Source organism: Staurois parvus, unplaced genomic scaffold (assembly GCF_062004578.1).
Source record: "Staurois parvus isolate SC_StPar_1 unplaced genomic scaffold, SC_StPar_1.0 ptg000299l, whole genome shotgun sequence".
Taxonomy (NCBI): Eukaryota; Metazoa; Chordata; class Amphibia; order Anura; family Ranidae; genus Staurois; species Staurois parvus.
Window position 1 is genome coordinate 14201119 of NW_028318095.1, and position 22801 is coordinate 14223919.

The following is a 22801-nucleotide window of genomic DNA, read 5'->3' on the forward strand; positions in this document are numbered from 1 at the left end:
TTCAGAAAAACTGACGTCTGCACCATGGTGTGAACGAGCCCTTGGAAACACCAAACTGCCATTTCCACTGCTTTCACCAATCATCCATCACTCTTCTGTGTTTCCGTCTTCCACATCTTGTACCGAGTGGCTGCCCCACTGCATACTGACTATAGGGGGTTGCTTGGCCATGCCCCAACTTGCAGAATGCCAAATTACATTTTTTGTTAAGGAATACATGACATTTTCTGATTAATCAAGGTAAAGAGGGAGGGTGATCACTGTAGTAGCGCTGACTACTACAGCGATTGTCATCTTCCACAGTCGCCCATCAGGTAGTAGATATGCATACTTGTGGTCTAACATTGTAAATATACAATTAAGATCATACCAGGAATTCACGCTAAGGCCACATGGTATTATACACTCGTCATATGACATGCTTATTTGTACTACATCCTCCATACACACGCCTGTGCAGAGCAGTTGATGGTTCTGGTAACTAAAAGGTTAATTTCCTGAGGCTGCTCTTGATACAGTGGTGTTCCTGGCAGTACTCGGTGGCATAGATTTTCCATAATACGGTAAGAAACAAATATTTCCTAATGTGCACAGAGAGTATTGTTACTGACCCGGTCTCTGTGCATCCTTTAATAAAATGGTGCATTTAATGACATTACAATTCATGGATATGACTTCACAGGGGTATCAAGAGCCTGTATATTGTGCTCCACAAGTGCAAAGCACATCTGAAGAGCTTGTTTATTTCATGCATGTTACTGTTTAAACAGAAAAAAAGAATAGTGAGGCGGTGTATGGATTTATTTCCTGACACCCTCCATAAAAAGTAGGAATCCGAGGTGTCAGATGATAACGTACTATACAGAGAAGATAATCCCTCAGCACTTTGTTGGATTTATCAGAACACTTGGGAAGATAATATAATAACATATTTGGTATCAAGTGGACATAGAATACATGACACCTGACACCTTGTAGAGTTCTGTACTACAGAGCGCCATACTGTGCAGTAATCCAGAGCAACCAGTCAGATTTCTGATGAGACTGAGCCGTGAAAATAGTTTGGTTGGGATTGTGCACTTTGCTCTTGTCCTAAAGTTGGCCACACAATATACATAATAAAGAGGACCTCCTGCACTCAGAACCTAATATAACTATAAAGGCTGCTAACACCTGCACCTTATTACATAAAAGTGAAAAAAAGCAAAAATTCATAAAATAGGTGTAGCGCTCTCTAACAAAGCAGTGACTAGAATCCCCAGTAGGGAATAATGATATGACAAATAGTGGAAAAAACAACCAACTTAAAGTGTTCCAATAATGGATAAATAACACAAGTTATTAACCACAATACAATGCATTGATATATAGTGTAAACACACCTGTGATCCCAGCACTGGGGGATAAATCCTGCACAAAAAGTGACAAAAAAGTGCTCCGTGTCCAAACACTCAAATCATATAACAAATATATAAATAAATATATAAACCCCTATAAAAATGTAATAGATCCAGTAATATACAAATAACAATATTGTGAATAGAAAAAAAATATATAAATAAATCTTCTGCAAAAATATATAAACGCAAATCCAATCTGACAATACGTGATACCAGTGTCCACAAAAATAAGTAAAAAACATGCAGGTGATTCTTATGCGTTGTAGCCTCTGGTGATGACTCCACATACAGCTAGATTGGCTCCTCACCTCCTTATCGTGACCCTAAAAGGGCCTACAAGCCTTTGGGATCACTCCTGAATCCTCCCAGATCAAATCGTACCCTCCAAACAATTTCAAAACAGGAGAAACAGCATATGCCTTCCAGACCAGGACCAGCTCGATATTCCCCTTTAAATGGCTCTAATCAATATGACCAGCTCCCACAGGATCCATAAAGAGAAAAAACCTCCATAGCATGATATCGTTTATTATGCAACAAAGATAAATAAAACCAAAGCACTCACATTGTTTTACATCTTGTACATAGCCTTAGAACCTCATGTGATGGGTGAACTTGCATGGGTTCTTTTGAGAGTCCAAAGATGGCGTCCGTGCCGAAAGTGACATCACCTACGCGTTGCATCACCGCTCACGTGACTTCATCAGGGTAACATCATTGGTCGACCATACTTCCTTATATTGGGAAGCAATCTGACCAATCAAGTTAATGGGCGGACTTACGGCAGCCACTTTCCCGTGGACCGCAATGATCTTCAATCCTGGGATTGTCACTTTGTTCTTGTCCTAAAGTTGGCCACACAATATACATATTACACGTAAAATGAATGGATAGTTCAGGAAGCCCCTTGTGCTACACTGTTGGTAAATCGTAAGCAAATCAGAGAGTGATTTAATCACTTCCCGCTGGAGGTATGCATGAGTACTTGCAATCGGGAGCTTTTTCAATAATGTGATCACTGTGACAGCCAATCAGGGCAGTCACATGACTGGAATGCCCACCTCTGCCTTCCGTGCCAGGAAGGAGTTAAAGTGGTTGTAAACCTTCACATATAATCAGTGAAGTGACTGGCCTTAAGTGATACACAGAGATGAAACAAATCCTCCTACATAAGTTGTAACTGTTTATCTGCAGTATTCTCTTCTCTATGTTCAAAGTACAGAATTTATAAAGATTGCATGAGTTTTCAGAAAGCAGATGGCAGGGATCTGAAGTTACATTCTGCAGAGCTTAATGAGAAGAGCTCCTGGAGATGATTGAAGGGAAGGGACCGCCCCCGTCACACAGCACAGAGGAACAGAGCTGAGGCTGTCAATCAAAAGCTGTGTTTGGAGCTCCCTCCCCTGTCTCCATTTTTCTCTTGGTGTCAGGAAAACTTGTCAGAAATGACTCATGCAGATAGAATAGTGCTCTTAAATCTGAGAAATACACACTGCAGAGGGATATGCTTTGTTCATATTTCATGTCAGAGGTTTACCACCACTTTAAGCTGGCCATTCTCTGATTGAATTTCATCTGGTTCAGTATGATTCCACCTCGTTCGTATGGATGGGGGACTCTTGACAGTTTTTCGTTCACTGCAATTAGGGTACGTACCTGTCAGGTAACGAGAAGATCGTTGCGACGCACGAATCTGCACATGCGACAAGACATACAGGCAGGCGGGCACTAGGACCCAGGCGCGCCTGTCACCAATGACGGCGCCGGGCAGGCAATAGGACCCAGGCGCGCCTGTCACCAATGACGGCGCCGGGCAGGCAATAGGACCCAGGCGCGCCTGTCGGCGCCGGGCGGGCTATTTAAACCAGCTCTTGCAATGCTCACATTGCCGTATGGTTTTGTTCCTGCTTGCTCTCTGTTATCCTGTTTTCCTGTGAGAGTATCCTGTTGCCGACCCAGCCTGACCCTGATTGCTGTTGACCGTCTCCTGCCCTGACCCCTGGCTCGTCCGACTATTCTTCTGCCTGTTCCTGATTATCTGACCTCCTGCTGCTGAACCTGGCCTGTGACCTGACCATTCTCTGCCTGCTGCTCTGTACTGTTCCGCCTCCACTGTTACCGACCTGGCCTGTCTGACTTTGCTACTGCCTCACGGTGTGTTCCGTCCATCCATCCTGCATGGATCCATTCGTTGCTGGCTGGGCCTGCTCTGCCTCTTCACATCAGGCTCTCATCCTGCTACGTGCCACTGGCGGTTCCCTCTACTACAGCTGGGTGTACCCAGGGGCCGCGACCGTGTCTCAGTCTGCTCCAAGTCCATCCCCACCATCAGGGGCTCTGGTGAACAAGCAGATTGGGGCTTAGACTCCGCGCCCTGGGGAAATCCAGTCTGTGGAGCTCTAGAGCTACCGTCAGTAGGTACCTGACAGTACCTAAATTTGATTTGGTATTGTCCTCTTGAGATCCGCCTGTACAGCAGAGCTAGCACAAAAAGGGAGAAGCAGCACGAGGAGCCAGTCAGTTATGTTATATGTGCTAATAAGGTACATACTGACAGGAGGAGAATACAGAGTGATGGGATGGACAGAAATACAAATCTTTTGCAGGTAATATAGCTTTTTTTATATGGTTCGCGCTTCAGCCACAGTGAGACTATCCAGATCCCCAAGCAATCTCCTTCCCATGACACTCCCATCTTAAGCTGGCCATACACTAGGAGATTTTTAAATGACCGTTTGAAAATTTGTACAAAAATTCATAGACAATTCTCAGTACATTCGATGACTTGATGAATGTTATTCCAATGTACTTTGAAATGTTGTTTGCTTTTAACATTTGATCTTAAAGTGAATGGACCTTCCTGAATGAAAACTAAATTCACTCACTCGCCCCTCTGTTCATGCTGCTCGACTGGTCCCCACAGCACCTCCTCCCCCTTGCTCCAGCGGTCTAGGGTCCTGACGTCATCAAGATCATAACCCTGCATTGGATGTGTTGATTCCGAGAGACAGTCTGCCGCCAGAGCATGGGGAAGTGCCATCTGCCTGGGGGGGGGGGCAAGATCAAGTAAGTATAAGTGTTTCTCCTCTCCCCTACGTAAAAGAAGAGATTAACCCTTGAGGTACAGGCACAACCCCAATACAGGGAATAGTTTAACATTTTCTTCAGTTGGGCTTTAAGTGTCAGAGGATTCTCTAGTAGAAAACCAGTGTGGTAACACACATTCTGCCAGGCCCAACAATACCTGTATATGTGAAAATCAAAGTAGTTGTAAAGGAAAATTTTTATTTTTTTTAAAAATAGCAAACAGGTTTATACTGACTGCACTGTACAGTGGTATTTGCACAGGGCAGCCTCGATCCTCCACTTCTGAAGTCCTCCACCTGTACTCCTGCTCCCCCCCGACCCCCCCCCCCCCCACTGAGTGCTCCCATAGCAAGCTGTTAGCTATGGGAACGTTTGTGCATGCTTACTCCAAACTCGCCCCCACTCCCTCCTCACTGTCTGTGATTGACAGCAGCTGTCTCTAAGCCAATGAGGAGAGAGAGAGCTGCTGCTCTTGTGTACATTGCTGGATTGAGATTGGGCTGAGGTGAGTATAAGGGGGGCTCAGGAGGGGGGGGCTGCATGCAGAAGCTTTGAATGTATATAATGCATTACGGTGAAAAAAAACCACTGTAAAGAGTTTCATCTGGCCTGCAGAGGGACATAAAACCTTACAGACAAGCCCAGCAAGAACTTAAAAATTGGTTTTAGGTGGAGGTCACCTTTAAACATTTAAAACATCATCTCAAACAGATGAATTCTATTCCTTTTAAAATCACTGTGCATCTTGTAAATAAAACATGTATCCTGCAGTGTTATATTTATCTGCAGAATTGATTGTATTGACATAGGACGATCTTAGAGGTTGTGCATTAAATATTAAAGAGTTTTCTTTATGTGTCTGCTGCGAAATAGCCTTTCCACTGGAATATGTACTTTGAGAGGAACTTTATATCTTCATATGCAGCCGTAAATCAAAGATTGGTTTAATGAGCAGCACAGTTGTTTCAGGGTGGTTTTTATTATCTAAAGAATGACTTGCTCTGAACAAAACTTTTATATGGTTTCGTGTGGCGGAGCTGTTTAAATCTTTAAATATAATCTGGATTTTTCTTTATTCAGAAAAACAGTGCAAGGGACAAGGTGCTAAGTGCAATGCGCAATAATAATTAATCAGAATCTGTATTGCTCTGATCTGGGTTCTGTCAGGAGAGATATATGTGGGCTGCTATTGCTGACCATAAAGTATACCTGTCATGAGAGATATATGTGGTCTACCATTGCTGACTCTATAGTACACCTGTCATGAGAGCTGTATGTGGGCTGCCATTGCTGACCCTATAGTACACCTGTCATGAGAGCTGTATGTGGGCTGCCATTGCTGACTCTATAGTACACCTGTCATGAGAGCTGTATGTGGGCTGCCATTGCTGACCCTATAGTACACCTGTCATGAGAGCTGTATGTGGGCTGCCATTGCTGACCCTATAGTACACCTGTCATGAGAGCTGTATGTGGGCTGCCATTGCTGACTCTAAAGTATACCTGTCATGAGAGATATATGTGGTCTACCATTGCTGACTCTATAGTACACCTGTCATGAGAGCTATATGTGGGCTGCCATTGCTGACCCTAAAGTATACCTGTCATGAGAGAAAGGTGTGGGCTGCCATTGTTGACCCTAAAGTATACCTGTCATGAAAGATATATGTGTGCTGCCATTGCTGACCCTATAGTACACCTGTCATGAGAGCTGTACGTGGGCTGCCATTGCTGACCCTAAAGTATACCTGTCATGAGAGATATGTGTGGGCTGCCATTGCTAACCCTAAAGTATACCTGTCATGAAAGATATATGTGTGCTGCCATTTCTGACCCTATAGTACACCTGTCATGAGAGCTATATGTGGGCTGCCATTGCTGACCCTAAAGTATACCTGTCATGAGAGATATGTGTGTGCTGCCATTTCTGACCCTATAGTACACCTGTCATGAGAGCTATATGTGGGCTGCCATTGCTGACCCTAAAGTATACCTGTCATGAAAGATATATGTGTGCTGCCATTGCTGACCCTATAGTACACCTGTCATGAGAGATATGTGTGTGCTGCCATTGCTAACCCTAAAGTACACCTGTCATGAGAGCTGTATGTGGTCTACCATTGCTGACCCTATAGTATACCTGTCATGAGAGCTATATGTGGGCTGCCATTGCTGACCCTAAAGTATACCTGTCATGAGAGAGATATGTGTGCTGCCATTGCTGACCCTAATATATACCTGTCATTAGAGATATATGTGCGCTGCAGTTGCTGACCCAAAAGTATACCTGTCATGAAGGATATATGTATGTGGGTTGCCATTCCTGACCCTAATGTATACCTTTCATTAGACATACGTGAGCTGCCATTGGTGGAATTCTCCTGAAAATGCTAGTTATCTGGATTTTTTTGAAAAATGGAGAGGCAATTATTGAATGCAAAGTTGCATTGCCTCTTGACTGTTATATATCGATGACTTTCATTAACCTAAGAAATCTCCAGTGAAGCATTACACTGAAAACTTTTCATTACAGTACACACTTTATATTATTACATTTCCTGAATGTTGCAGTTTGCATATCTATAAATATGTGAGTTTCCCTTCCATGTACAAGCTAGTCTGGTCCAACAGGTCTGATCACATAATTAGTGTAGCTTTCATATTACTGCCAGAAATTATATTTCTCCAAGAAAATAAAACAAAATTATTTTTAGTCTACATCTGTATTTACTAAATGATTTTTGTTATACAGCTAAACTTCAAATTGGGAGACAGTGGAAGTGTCTGTGACACATTGAGGGCCCCTTCAAACACTTGTGCTTTGTAACCAATGTATTTTCTTGCATCAAGGCACACGGCTTTAAGGAAGTCCATTAATTTTCAATAGGCAGTGCACCTTCAGTCCTCATGCACACTTGACGTTTTTACAGCTGATGTTTTTGGCTTCTGACGTTTTTTTCTACATCTAGTAAATCCCCCAGCAAGTTATCATATGTGTCCATAGATATGTGTCCATATCATATGTGTCCATATGTGACATAGATTTTAATCAACGTTTTTTGGCAGGGACATTTTTTGGCTGGAAAAAAACCTAGAACTAGTGGGTTTCTAGAGGACTTTTTTAGCTATAAAAACGCTCTAATGCTGCAAAAAGTGGTAAAACATGGTAAAACGCCGCAAACCGGTGTTCATGGATGTTTTTTTTACCCCCCCCCAAAAAAATTTTTTTTTGGTAAAAACGCAAATGCGGGAAAACACCGCTAAACACGGCAAAATGAAAAAACGCTAAAAAAAGCTGAAAAACTCACGTTTTTAACATGACTACACAGCTAACGTTACTGGGTTGATCAAAACGTCCAGTGTGCATGAGTACTAATGCTGAAAAACACGGTAAAACGCGGTAAATCGTGGCAAACCAGCGTTTTTGGACTTTTTTTTACCAAAAAAAATGCTAAAAAACGCAAACGAGAAAAAATATGGCTAAACGCTAATGTAAAAACGCTGAAAAATGTATGTTTTTAACGTGACTTTACACAGCTAACGTTACCAGCGTTATTAAAGCACCCCGTGTGCATGGAGCCTTAGCATGCAAAAATTGAGACCTGCACAATGTTTGGCAATGCTGTGCACTACTTTGTGGTTCAGTGTACTGCAGGTGCATTGCCAGCTACATGAGCATTGGGGTACCATTCTAAATCAGTGCAATGCCTAAATTACCCTGTACAGACGTCAATGGGTGCATTTTTAAAACACAAATGTGTAAATGGGTTCTACAAGGGTCACAGGGCTTGATATACTAAAGGTGTAGGTAATATATATTTGTTTGCACATGATTGAGTAACTGAAGTAGACACAGCATGATCTTATTTACTGAGCTGAGTGCGCAATCTCTACTCTTTTAGTAAATCAACCTCTCACTATATAAAGGTTAGTAGGCTGGCAGCATGGAAAATAGTTGACATATAGACAGTGCCAATGAAAAAGCTTTTTGGATCGGAGTGTCCCTTTAAAAACTGGCACTAAAATAAATAGCACTCGTCTTTGACATTTGAATTAGGAAGAATGTTTACATCAGCAAAAAACGTCATACATGTCCAATAACAGTGTGTAATGGTATTCTGAGCGTAGGATACAGAGTGCCTCGCTGCGTCCATGTTATTTTAGGTTCAGTTTCAAGCCATTTATTTTCGCCTTCTTCAGCGGAGTTGCATGGCCATGTAGCACTCATTCTCAACAGTTAACTCCTGGGAAAGTGGAGCGGGGAGTAAGCAGGACTGTTTAAACTATTAATAGGGATCGTATATCTGCCTCAGTGACCTGGACACCATCCAGGCTCATACACTTAATGACACCTCTCGCTTGATGTGATTTGTTTAGCCATACATACTGAAAAAAGAATGCTGCTGTGGCATGCACAGGGAGACGAGGAATATACAGCACCTCACTGATTGCAAGAAGTCTTTATAATCTGCTTTATTTCTCTATAAACTGAAACTCAGAAAGGCGATTTATCTTGCGTTACCATAGAACACATGGACAGTCGCCCAACATGACCCTTAGCTGTTTTTACTACAGCCACAGTTGTGCCACTGGCATTGCTTAAAAGAACTCTCCAGGCTAATATAAACATTAAAAATGAATACAGCTCTGACAAGGTTAATACATTATTAAATGTATTTTTTTAATGCAAGCAGTTAAGGTATTAGAAGCACTCAATTGCAATTCTCCTATACAGCAGAGCCCAGTCTGGGAGAGGGAAAGCTTTTTACGCGTATTTGAAAAAACCTGGTGTGCTGGGGATATTTCTCTTCTGTGGTAAAAACATGTCTCAACTATGGAGTTTTACTACACCCCCCCCAAACCAGAAATATAAACAAGTTCTTACTGTCCTGAGAAGAGAGACAGCAGTGACACTCTAAGTGTAGACAGTTAAAATCAGGCAGATTTAATGGTAATTTTGCACTCGCATAGGTAACAGGTAGGCATGTCAAGTGATGGAGGTCCAGTGGGAGCATCAGGTCCTTTGTCAGCGCTCTGGGGGTTTTCCCGCTGCTCCGGTGGTGTCCAGGGCTCGGGAGTAGCAGAGGGCCGCAGGGAGGATATCACCGCATGGACAAGCTTTCTAAGATGGCACGCATTCGGAGCATGCTCTCTCCTTCATCAGGTTAGAGTTCAATTTTACCATTAAATCTGCCTGATTTTAACCGTCTACACTTAGAGTGGCCCTGCTGTCTCTCTTCTCTACCTGCGTTAGGAGTATCTACAAGCTGTTACAGCCGGCTGCCTCCTTGGACAAGTCATACTACTACAAGCCCCCCACTACAGATGGACTTGGACACCACCTCCACATGGACCTTCTACTAACCCCCATTGCTGAAGGCCCATCCCCAAATGCACACAGGGTAGATGCGTCTTAGCGCTCCCTCCCCCGCACTCACCTCTTACTGTCCTGCTTTCACGCTGATTCGCTACGGTTTACCCGCACCGCGGATGCAGCACACTACCTTTCCTGTGGATTAGCTGTGCTTTGCCATAGACTTTTATTATATCCTGTGGGTGTGGAGCACTTTCTCAAAGCACCCTAAAACTCCTGAGATATATTGCCAGTCTGAATAATGGACCCTATGGTTTTTAGCACAGTTGCAGTGTTTCCTGGACAGCATTAGCACTTCACTTATCAGCAGAATTATTTTGCTGAATTTTGATAGGAATCTATCAGTACAGCAATACAAGATCTGTCATTCCAGTCTTTGGAGGTGTAGGCTTTGGAACTGTCAGTTTTATTCGTGATTTACTATTTAGTGAGTCACTGACCTAGAACAAGCGTGTGCATCTCGGATGTCCCAACACCTTATATACACATGCCTAATCCAGGCCACTGACTCACCAAGTAGTAAAGGAGGGACGAGTATATCTAAGCAATATATATATGTGCATCTCCTTATGATAACTTTCTCCTTTATGCCATAAAAGTGAAATCAGGTCATTGAAATCTGGCCAAGTTTAATAAAATAGTTGCCTTCTGCAATATTGCTGAAACTTTCATTTGATTTTATGTAGGGTGAGAAGGTTCATAAACCATTACCATGTTTAATTCAGTGATTTACAGGTTTGTGGTGTTTTCCCTTCATTAAATCCAAGGTATAAATATTTGTGTAAAGCATTGTCCTGAGCCCCGTGACACCAGTCTGATTCTTATTACCATCTAATAAACAGAAAACAGTGAAGGTCGCCTGTTTTCCTTGATTACATCATAATGGGCCACCTCTTCTGAAATGGTAAACGGCCCCTTATTGCAATTCAGTGTAATGGTAAAGCGCCATTCCCATTCCTGTTTTGCCTTCAGCAGAAAGAGTGAAATGTAATAATCTAAAGAGAATATTGTAGCCAGATAACCTTAGTATATATGACTTTTCCAGTTCTCTGGCAAATATCCCAGCATAATATTATCGTGAAATGTAAAAACAAACTGAGTGTTTCTTCAGTCTGCACACAGGATAGACATATCCGTAGAAAATGTGTGCAGAGATGTCATGTGCCATATATAAGTATCCATCCTTTTCCTCTCTCTGTTTTGTCTAATAAACCCGGCCATACACTACCAACCCCTCAATTGTTAAAGTGCACCAACAGTAGTAAAAGAATGATTCCTTATATAAGTGGAACTAAACTGTATCAGAGCGCCGCAAACTGCAAACACTATTTAATCCATATATGCGGCATCTCAGCGTGTGGGCCTTAACGCCAAGAGGCCGAAAATATGCGTGCCTAAAGATAAACAGAGCTGTGCCAAGTGCGCACGCCCTGTGAGCTCCCGGAACAGTTACCGTCTGCTCTCCGATCATGTGACTGCTGTGAAAGCCAATCATGGAGGTCACTTCATCGGAAACCCCTCCCCGTCTCCCAGCATCTGAAACCCCTTAAAGGGCTGGGAGGTGCCAAGGGGTTAATATTAAAAGCAAACTCACCCATGCATCCATATATCCATGCATTTTTTTTTATAAGAAATCAGTTTCAAAAACACCCCCTAGCATTTCTAGCTGCGGTCATCTTGAATCAGGGCAGATGATTTAGGTAGCATTTACTTCCTGGAATCCATCTGCCCTTAGCTAAGGCATGCAGGCAGAAGGGTGTGCTTAGCTGAGAAACTTCCTTGTCCTCTCTTCCAGATGAAAGAAAAAGAATGCCCATGAAGACTCCTGGAATGTATGACATCATTTTGGCCTAGGCCAGAAACCAGGAAGCAACTGATGAAATTACAAAAAAAAAAAAGTTTAAAACGTGAATATAATATACCTTCCTATTTACTAATGCTAGCAGCATAACGATTACAAATGGTTCATATTCATTGATAGAGTTTAGTCCTGCTTTAAAGCAGAACTCCAGTCAATTTTTTTATTTTCCCATGCAGTGGGGCAGTGCCAACTGTTTGTTTCGTCCAGGATCTCAGGGAAAAGCTGTACTTACCCCGTTATATAACCCATGCAGTGCGGGCACAGCCCCACTGCTTTGGAAATTACAATTTTACCCGGATTTCTTCTTTAAGTTGGTCATACACAAGTAGATTTTTATATGAAATGAATGTTTATATGAAAATTTAGTAGACTTCATGACTTGACAAAGGTCATTGGAAATGCCTGGGAAGTGGCGTCGCCCATAGACTTACTATGGGACTTCCGCTGTCGGCTGCCTCTCCTATACACTCCTGCACACTGATGCCTTCACTGACAGCTCAGTGTGGGACCACAATGGAGAGGCTACAGAACAGGTAAGTATAGTGATTTTTTTTCTTAAAGGGCTAGATAGATTAGACTTCAAATGTGGCAGAGAGTATTTTTAGAGTTAGGTTTTGCCTTTACTTCCACTTTAAGGTTTCATTCACAAGGGCATATAGACCCCTCCATGCATTTTAAATGCACCTAGAGTGGTGTACAGCTGGGCCCAGATGCCTGCTAACTCAGTGAGAGCCTGCCAGAAGTACACACAAAACAACTCATTTCCTGTTGTGGGCTGACAACACATGCCATTTCTGGACTGGAATTTTAAGATTGGTGGTCCGTTGTCTTTTATAACACTACAGAATACCTTCCCTCTCCTCATCTCCATAACATAGCATGAATGTGTTTTATAGGCCAAGATAAGAACTGGGAGGGTTGATTAATCTCTTCGAGGTAACACAGGACAGCTCTGAATGTGTGACAGGATCAACAGGCATTCATTGAACAGATATCACAATATGCTTTCAATATTGTTATATTATTAATGTTTAAAGTGGTTGTAATGGCTCAAGGTTCTTTATGTTCATGCATTCTATGCATGAAGGTAAAAATCCTTCTGTGTGCAGCAGCTCCCCCAATACTTACCAGATTCCAATCTCGGGCCAGCGATGTGGTTTCTTCCTCCTCATTGGCTGAGACAGCAGCAGGTGCCAATGTCAATCACAACCAGTGAGCCAGTGAGAGGTGAGCGGGGGTGGAGCCAAGCCACATCTGTGTGTGAATATACACATAGATCAGCGGCTCGAGAGCTAGCCTGCTCGGGTGCCCCCATAGAAAGCTACTTGCTCTGGGGGCACTTGGCAGGAGGGAGGGGCCAGGAGCACCAACAGGGGATCCGAGAAGAGGAGGAACAGGGCTGCTCTGTGTAAAACCACTACACAGAGCAGGTAAGTATGATGTTTGGTATGCTACAAAAAATTTGCCTTTACAATCACATTAACAACTATTGAATGGAGGGGGCAGACCTTTCAGTCATCCACCTGTAATCGATTAATAGATCATGTCTCTTTCGTAGAAGCTATAGTACAGCTTCTATGGACGGAGAAGCTGGGCGGAATGAGCAGGCACAGTCACAGACACTCTTGATGAATGTCATAGCTCCAATAACCCCTGCAGCACTGCAAGATAATGGCTGGGGGGGGGAATTAGGGAAGGATTTCTACAAAAAAAAAAAGAGGCGACATCAATAAAATGGATACATGGCATTGATCGTAAGTAATGTCCCTTGTGCTGTTTTTTTTTTTTAAAGCTAATACTTTAAAACCAAAAGACGCCAATGTGTCTTTGTGATCTATACTGCTCAGGTAAAGCACAGACTTTGCAGTATTAGGGCTCTTAATAACTCTTCTCTTGAATCACGATGAAGAAGTAAATGTTCTGAAACCAATATATCAGCTTCCTAATTTTCTTTTCTTACAAGATTTGATTGAGTGCAATTCCAAGTAACAAGTATAACTAATAGGTGAACTGCAATGCTGTCTAGAAAACACTGCAGCTTTACTACTTCATTTACTTTAATCTGAGTTCGCTATTACCCACTCAGACACAGAACATAGCTCTTCAGGTGTACACAGTTCTTTCCTAAATACTGTGCTTTCTCTCTGCTTGCTATACCATTCATGTTTAAACTTCCCATGCAAGTGATTCATGGCTGTGGGAACATACTTAATACTAAGGGTCCTTTCACACGGAGCGGACACGTTTAGCGGATCCGCTTGCTCAGACCCAGAGTTGCTCGCTCTGCAAAATGGGCAATTGGATGAAAACGGACTGCCTGTCCATTTTCATCCGACCCGATTCCACAGACGGAAGGTGAATTGGATCCCCATCCATCCATTTTTGGTGGATGAGATCGGATGTCGGTGGGTGTAAACGGACACATGTCCATTTACACCCACCGCTCCATAGAGGAGAATGGAGGTTCCGATTAGGTCCACCTGAAAAACAGGCAGACGGACCCGATCAGAACGTCCATGTGAAAGAGTCCTTAGTCTAAGCAAGAAGCCAGCAATGAATGTGCTTAGGATTAGCACTCCTGCATTAAAAACAGATAAGTGAAAGGTGTTCCCAAATTCCCATTATAATGCCTAAAGAGATTGATAAATTAAAAGCCCAATTCTAAGCTCTGTTTTTTTCCCCTCACCCCACTGGGAGCACTCCTGGCACCCTTTACAATAAAAAATGTAAATACATACCTTTTTTCCAGTGATCTTGTGTCTCGTCCATTGATGTCACAGAGACTCTCCCTCTTCTTTTTCCTGTTTTGTGCAGATCCTAAAAGCTACAGAGAGCAGCAGTGCATAATCATGTGGTGCTGCTCTCTACAGCATTATTCAGTGCAGGTTGGCTGAGCCCTTATGCCACGGGCTCACAGAAAATGAGTTGAATGGTTATGGGAGTCATTTAACCCCAAAAGAGTAGCAGCTCTGCATTGCAGGATTAGTGATTCTATGGGGGCAACACCAGAGAGGAAGTGAGTATAGCAGATGGAAATTTGTTTTCCTTTTTTTTGCCTGTCACCATCTGTAGTGTTACACGGGGAGCTTGTCAAAGAATAATTATATATTTTTGAAAAATAGAAAAGCAACACATACGCGTTATAACCATGTACACACATTTGTGCATCATAGATTTGTAATGTTCAGAAAAATACGAGACTGAAAATTTACACATACTTTGTGTTTATAGACTAAATACAAATTGAACTTTATAATTATTAGGATTTTGTGGAACTATATTATTTTTGCATGTGCTAATAATGATTTTACAGTGTTTCATAGTTATAGTTTTCATAAACATTTGTTCAGCTGTTGTGGAACTTACAAAATCATGTAGCAGTTATCAATTTATAGGACCTGTTCTTTACAGGTACATGGTTTGGAGGTATCTTCAAAAAATTTCAAGTCTGTAACGTGCAAGTGAAAAAGAGAGTAAAACTGGTTTTGCTTTTTGAGATGCAGTACAAGAGAAAGGGTTAAGAAGTAATAATCTGTCTGATTATTTTTTTAAATTGACCCCCCATTAAATGCAGTGGCATTGATTTACTAAAGGAATTGAGGCTGTCAACCTGGCAAAGTGAATGACAGCGAATAACATAAAGCTGTGTTCATCTTATATATCCAGGAGCTAAAGGGAAACAAAACAAAAACAGGATATTTGCTAGCATGTGATTGAGTATTTGAAGTTAAAAGAGATTCACCTTGCATGCACATTATTATTATTATTATACAGGATTTATATAGCGCCAACAGTTTGCTCAGCACTTTACAATATAAAGGGAGACAATACAGCAACAATACAGTTCAATACAAGAGGGATAGGAGGGCCCCGCTCCTTGGAGCTTACAATCTAGGACGGAGGGGCTAGTGGTACAAAAGGTAGTAACTGTGGGGGATGGACTGGTAGAAAGAGTAGAAGATTCCATTATTAGCTGAGGGCAGGATAGGCTTCCCTGAAGAGATAGGTTTTCAGAGATTGCCTAAAAGTGAGCAGAGTAGGCGATAGTCTGATAAATTGGGGTAGAGAGGTCCATAGGATGGGGGAAGCTCTGGAGAAATTAAATAGCGCCAACAGTTTGCTCAGCGCTTTACAATATAAAAGGAGACAATACAGCAACAATACAGTTCAATACAAGAGGGATAGGAGGGCCCTGCTCCTTGGAGCTTACAATCTAGGACAGAGGGGCTAGTGGTACAAAAGGTAGTAACTGTGGGGGATGGACTGGTAGGAACAGTAAAAGATTCCATTATTAGCTGAGGGCAGGATAGGTTTCCCTGAAGAGATAGGTTTTCAGAGATTGCCTAAAAGTGAGCAGAGTAATAAATTGGGGTAGAGAGTTCCAGAGGATGGGGGAAGCTCTGGAGAAATTAAAACAATATTTACATTAAGTTGATATACATATATATATCATTTTTAAATACCTTTGAAAGAACGCTTGTAACATTTATATAAATATTTTTGGCAGGCTCAATGGCTATCCCCAGGAAGCCCCAGCAATAACATATGGCACCTACCGTGGATCCCGGAGGATCAGGAAGCTCATAAAAAGACGTGCTGATGTAGATTCTCCAATACCTGAGAAAGAAGAGATCAGTGAAAAAGAAACAAGTATTACCGGAAATGTTTGCACAGAGGACCACCATATGTTACATGAGATAGAGAAACCAATCACAAGCAGAAGCTCTGAGGAGGAGATTCCACCATCCAAAATCCAAACAAAGATGAAGATGCAACCAAAGGTCCAAGTTACAACCCAAATTGGTCAATCTAATTCACAAGTTGAAGTCTTGGAGCAAAATGCAGAAGATGGTTCCGTAGTTTCTGTTCTATCCCAAAATGGTGAAAATAATTTAAATAAAGATGAAAACTTGAAACAAAATGCAGAAGATGGTTTCGTAGATTCTGTTCTATACCAAAATGGGGAAAATAATTTACATAAAAATGAGGCCTTGAATCAAAATGTAGAAGATGGTTCCATAGTTTATGTTTTATCCCAAAATGGTGAAAAAAATGTACATAAAGCTGAGGACTTAAAACAAAATGCAGAAGACGGTTCTATAGTTTCTGTTCTATCCCAGAATGGTGAATATAATTTACATAATGGCGAGGGCTTGAAACAAAATGCAGAAGTTGGTTCCCTAGTGTCTGTTTCCAACAGCAATAGTGAATCTAAATCACATAAAGTTGAGGACTTGAAACAAAAGGCAGACGTTATTTCCATGATATCAGTTCCAAACCAAAAAGATGAATCTTTATCACATAAGGTTGAGGACGTGAAAGAAAATGTTGAAGTTAATTCTGCTTTTTTAAGGAGCCAAGAACTGAATTTTATAGAGAGGTCGACCATTTTAGCGGATATGGAAACAATCACTCAGGAGAGCTCACAAATATCGAACAATGTACAGATACATGCTGAGAAAAGATCAGACATGTCAGTTCATTTATCACTTGATAACACAAACAGTTCAAACACTTCCAAGGAATTTCTACTAAATTTAAAGAAAAATGCAAACATTTCAGAAGATCTACAGTCAAATGCTGAAAGCAAATTAAGATGTGCAGTGGAACCAGTTTCTACAGTGCTCTTAAAGATTTCTAGTGATTTACCACCAAATCCCGAGAAGAGGTTAAACATTTCAGAAAACTTACAAGTAAATGTGGAGAAGAACTTAGACGATTCCAAAGGTCTACAATTGAAATTTGATAATAAATTAAATTTTAGCTTAGATTTGTCACCACAAAATGACAATAGTTCAAACATTTCTGTTGATTCAGATAAAAAAATTAAAAAGTTAGAGGATCTACAACCAAATAATCTGCACTCAGGGGAAAGCTATCCAATTTCTGGCAATGTGCAAGGAAAAGAAGAAAGCCCAAATATTTTAGAAAATCATCAGAAACATTCTGAGCAGACTTCTAAGATATTAGAGACTTTACAACCAAACAAAGATGAAATCCCAAAGAGTCTATATGAATTAAAGCAGGTTTTTGAGGAAAGCTCAGAAACTGCTGCAGAAAATGTTATGGATTTTCAGCCAATACCCACAGAGAATACAAAAACTGTAAAAATATCAAAAAATGTCTCACATTTTCCAAATAATCTAAATTTAAATTCCAAAGAAAATGTAGAAATTCTGGAGAATCAGCAGGCCATCCTTGAAAAAAGCACAAATATATCGGTGGATCCATATTTAAAAGACATTAAGTTAGCTATAAGTTCACAAAGCTCTCTGGAAAATAATTCTTCAAATGTTACAGAGGATCTACAGACAAATACTGAAAGTAAAACATTGCTAAAGGAACACCAAAGTGACCAGACAAGCAATAAGAAACATCTTGAAAAAGTTGAAGAAAACTTGGAGAGACTTGTGAATTCTGTAGGCACTATTTCAGAAAGCACCGTGACCACTGAGAAGCCATTAGCCCCTGAGAAAAGTTCAACTCAAGAGGCAGCCTTTAATGCACAAACCAACTTTGATAACCAGAGATTAATCAAAGAAGATGTATCGCTGATCGAAGCAGAACATTTGAGAGGAACAGAAGATATCCAGCTAAATGTACAGGAGAACAAAAGCATTTCAGAACAATCACAGCCCAAAGTTGAAGAAATTCCAAAGAACACTGTAGATCTACAGCCTTATGAAAATATGCATTTAAGCATCCAAAAAGACTTACAAAAAGACACAGATGAAAACTGTAAGCTTGAAGAAGCAAACACAAATGTGATTGCTGAAGCTACAATAGTTTCTACAATACAGAGTAGAGATACTGAGCAAGAAATATTCACTAATGGTAACTTCACAGAGAAGGACAATTTGCAACCAATTGGACTATGTAAATCATTAGTTATAGACAAGGCAGTAGTAAATGCACAGCCCAGTCTGAAGGTTTCAAAAGAACCTCAAACAGAAGCAAAGGAAACCCCAATGATTATAGAACAGCAACAAACAAATGTTGAAACTAGTGATGATACATTAAATGAATTTAACATGGCATCACTTGCAGATAATAACACATCTGGGACCATTTTAGTTAATGAAAATGCCCAGGGTAGCAAGATATCAGATGTGAAGTCTGTGCCAGAAACCTTTTTAAATACTGGTTCATCTCATGTAACAGATACTGCCAGAACTGTTTCTTTTGACAATGGAATTGAGTGTCGATCGCCTTCTTCAACTATATCTGTCTCTCCATGTTCTACTGATTGCACCGACATAAGGTGTGACAGCCCTCTACCTCTTTCAGATGCCATTGACTCAGGGATGGTTTCATCACAGGCATACACACCAGAAGAACAAATGACAATTAAAATATTTCCTCCTGAAATATTCAACGAAAGCATATCTGCTCCTTTTAATACCGACCAAGAGGTCAAAAGACCCGAACATGTTGATCAATTGTCCAAAATTGAAAATATAGAGAACACTCTAATTGTAGATCCTCTTCTTGATTATGCTGCCAAAAAACAAAATGATCCATTAACAGAGGAAACAGAAAACCAGACAGGAGCAAATAGCTCACAAAGTGTGGAACATGTATTTTTTGTGGACAGTGGTGTAGCAGATATGTATGGGGATGTGTCAGGTAAACTTTCAACAAATGATAGAATGAAAGTAAACTTGAATTCAGATGTTTATGTTGCCAAAGTGTCAGTGAAAGCTGTTAACATTGAAGAAGTAAAACTTCCTCCTTTTGAATTCCACTCAGATATAGTTTCAATAAGTAGAGTTGAAAGCGCAACATTTGAGAAAGAGCTTGTACGTTTTCCAAACTCTTCGCCTCCACCTCCAGAGCCAAAATATGACAGCAAATTCAAAGATTCAAATTTAAAATTTCATCAGGATGTAGAAAATATTGTCACAAATACAGGAGTGCCTTCTGACATAAATGGAAAAGACCTAACTGTGAATAATGTAAATCTGTCGCTTCATGAATCCAGCCTATTTTTGGATTGCAATAATCATGAAAAACCCTCAGACCGCTATATGGAAGCTGAAAGGTTTCCACCATTAAATGAAATTGATGTAGTTGAGAATGTTGTAAATTTGTTTTCGAATGACTACGTCGGTAATAATATTCCACAGTACACATTTCTAGAAAAAGATTTACCATTGTTACCAAATAAATCGCCTGATGTACTTATAGAAAATCTGAAAAATAACAATTTGATGATCGATACAAATGATGACATCATAAATATATCACTGCAATCCAGCACATCAGAAAATGACTTAGCAAATGAGTCACTAATGTCTGACGATTCACACTGGGAGCTACAAAGCTGTGATTCACTGTCAGAATTCCATCCAAATGTCGATATGACTCATAAAGATCCAGTAAAGGAGAGAGATGTAATCCTTGAGTCTACATTTCAAAGGGATGTAAACTTCACAGATGGCATCAATTCTTCAGACTCTGCAACTTCAAAAATGTCCCTTCCAAGCACAGAACATTCAGAGTTATCCACTGAATTGTTTGAGAAAAAAGCCAGCGAAATAATTCTCTCAGTGTTGCATTCTGCTATTGATGAATTTCAGAACCTAAATAAAAACCATGTAAATGCATCAAGTTTAGGTACAGGTAAAGAAACATTAGCTGAGAACTATTTATTCCAGATGGTGAAGGACTGTTCTACAGAAGATGAAGCAGAAGCCCCAGAGAAATCCAGAAAAAGATTGCAGAATCTGACCAGTGATCCATTTATATCAGTTGTAGCATCAGAATTGGTAAATGATGTTATATACTCATCAAAGCAGTGCATGCAAAATAGTTTGGACAAAAACATTGGTACAAATAATGGCTGTACACAGACATCTATGGGTAGTGTAAATGGCCCAGATGAGAACATTAGAAACTCAAAAAACAAAACCATTTCTTTGTTAGATATTGACAGTCCGGTACTTTTCAGTTCTTATGAAGTCAATTGTAATGTATTGCTACCAACTCCAACAAGTGGTTCAGTTGAAGGGACTAAAGAGAACAATGGCTTGAAAAGGGTAGGAGATACAGAGGACATTTTGAATGGTTCCCGACACCTTGATAGAGAGAAATCACGAAATGGAATTAGTGGACAAGATGGCAGCTATTCTAACTTGGAAGAAATTATACAGGGTGATACAGGGAATGAAAATCTGATGTTTGATTTAGGACTTGATGGAGACCAAGAAGGCTTTTACTCTAAATCTTTTGAAACCGAAGGTTCTATGAACACACCTTTTATTAATAGTTTATTAAGTGAAAATATGTGCTTTTCTGGAACAGAAGTATTTGATCCTTTTCAGTTTTCACTGTATAATAGCAAATATGTTGAAATAGGAAGTGATGATGAGGCAACAGAGGAAGAATCTGGTGATAATGGACAGGCCAGTGCAACTGACTTGTTTCTGACTGTACCATCAAGGCGTGTGAAGATTTATCCCCTTTCTCTCTCTCCTATATATGAGGATGATAGCTCTTGTGAAGATGCTGCATCCAATAGCAGCTCACCAAGGCATAAAATAGGAACAACAGGTAGTGGTTCTAATGATCATACATCAATTTTATCTCTACTGCAGTCTGTTTCAGATCGCTTAAAGGAGGCCAACATAGAAGAAATGTGTTTTGGAGGAAATTCGACATCTCTCAATGAAGCAGCTACTGTCAGTGCTCTGGATAATACAGATACATCAAGGACACAGGAGAACATGCCTTCTCCAACTAAGTCAAATCTTGATGCTCAGAAAATGCCATTAGAGGAAACAACATCTGGAGGAAAAAAATCTGGTTTGTTCATTACAAAAGCAAAAAACAAGCTGAATCCAGGTCCTGGTCGGCAGTCTTTAATCCTAAACTTAGTATCACAGTCTTCTACAGTTGGTGCAAAACCTTCTGTAGAAACTAGCCCAAAACCAACTGCTGAAAATGAACTTTCACCATCAACACCGAGTGAATCTAGCTCCATTCATAATAAAGGTCTGTCAATAGATGCTGCTCCTGTGACTTCTCCTTCTCCACTACAAATGGTGACAGATTCTGGATTGTCTTCATCAAAACCTGAGATAAAATGTCAGCCCAGAATGTCATCCCAAAGTGTTTACTATCAGTATTTCCATTCTACTCAGAACAACTCACATGGTTCAGAAAATAAGGAAAGCCCAACCCAAGAAAAAGTAGATTTACCTACAGAAAAAGAATCCAAGGAAACAGAAGATCTGTTAATGGTAAGAATTGTGTCAGTTAGTTAAAAGTTAGTCCATTCAAAAAGGATATTTAGGTTTATAGTAACTCCTTCACATATACACTACATAAAAGTTTCTTTTTCTCAGGGCCTGTAGGTGAGATCTCTTTGCTTAAAGCAAACCTATGTTTTGCTTTAATCCTCCTCCCAGAATATACACACCTTTCTTTAACCACCTCCCGCCCACCATATAGTAATATGACGGACGCAAGGTGGTTCTCCCGTTCTGGGAGGACGTCCTATGACGTCTTCCCATTCTCACTGCACATGCGCGGCTCAGGGAGCACGCAGCGCGGCGATCGGTGGTGTGCTGTGCCCCTTGGACACAGCGGATCACCGATCATGGAAAGAGCCAAAGATGTCGACTCGGTCATGTGATCAGCTGTGTCCAATCACAGCTGATCACATGTAAACAGGGAAATGCCGGTTATCGGCATTTCTCTCCTCTCGTGCTGTCACGCTGACAGCTCAAGAGGAGAGGAGAGCCGGTAATCGGCTTTCTGCGGAGGGGACATGTACACTGATCATCAGGGCACTGATGATCAGTGTGCCCTGATGATCAGTGTAGCTCCAGCAGGGCCACCTGTCAGTGTCCATCAATGCCTTGTGTCAGTGCTCATCAGTGCCTCATGCCAGTGCACATCAGTGCCACATCAATGCCACATATCAGTGCCTACCAGTGCACATCAATGCCACATATCAGTGCCCATCTGAGCTGCCTTTCAGTGTCACCCATCAGTGCCAGTCAATGCCACCTATCAATGCCAATCAGTGCCACCTATCAGTGCTGCCAATCAGTGCCACCTATCAGTGCCAGTCAG

The 22801-nt window shown here is 41.0% G+C and overlaps 1 protein-coding gene across 1 annotated transcript in view; it reads left to right on the plus strand.

The window, feature by feature from the left end:
* Nucleotides 1–22801, plus strand: part of CRYBG3 (crystallin beta-gamma domain containing 3) — a 201444-nt gene that overhangs the window by 95496 nt on the left and 83147 nt on the right. The window contains exon 4 of the mRNA XM_089682944.1: nt 16230–21963. Within this exon, the coding sequence (XP_089539070.1) occupies nt 16230–21963 (5734 nt within the window). The remainder of the gene's footprint in view (nt 1–16229; nt 21964–22801) is intronic.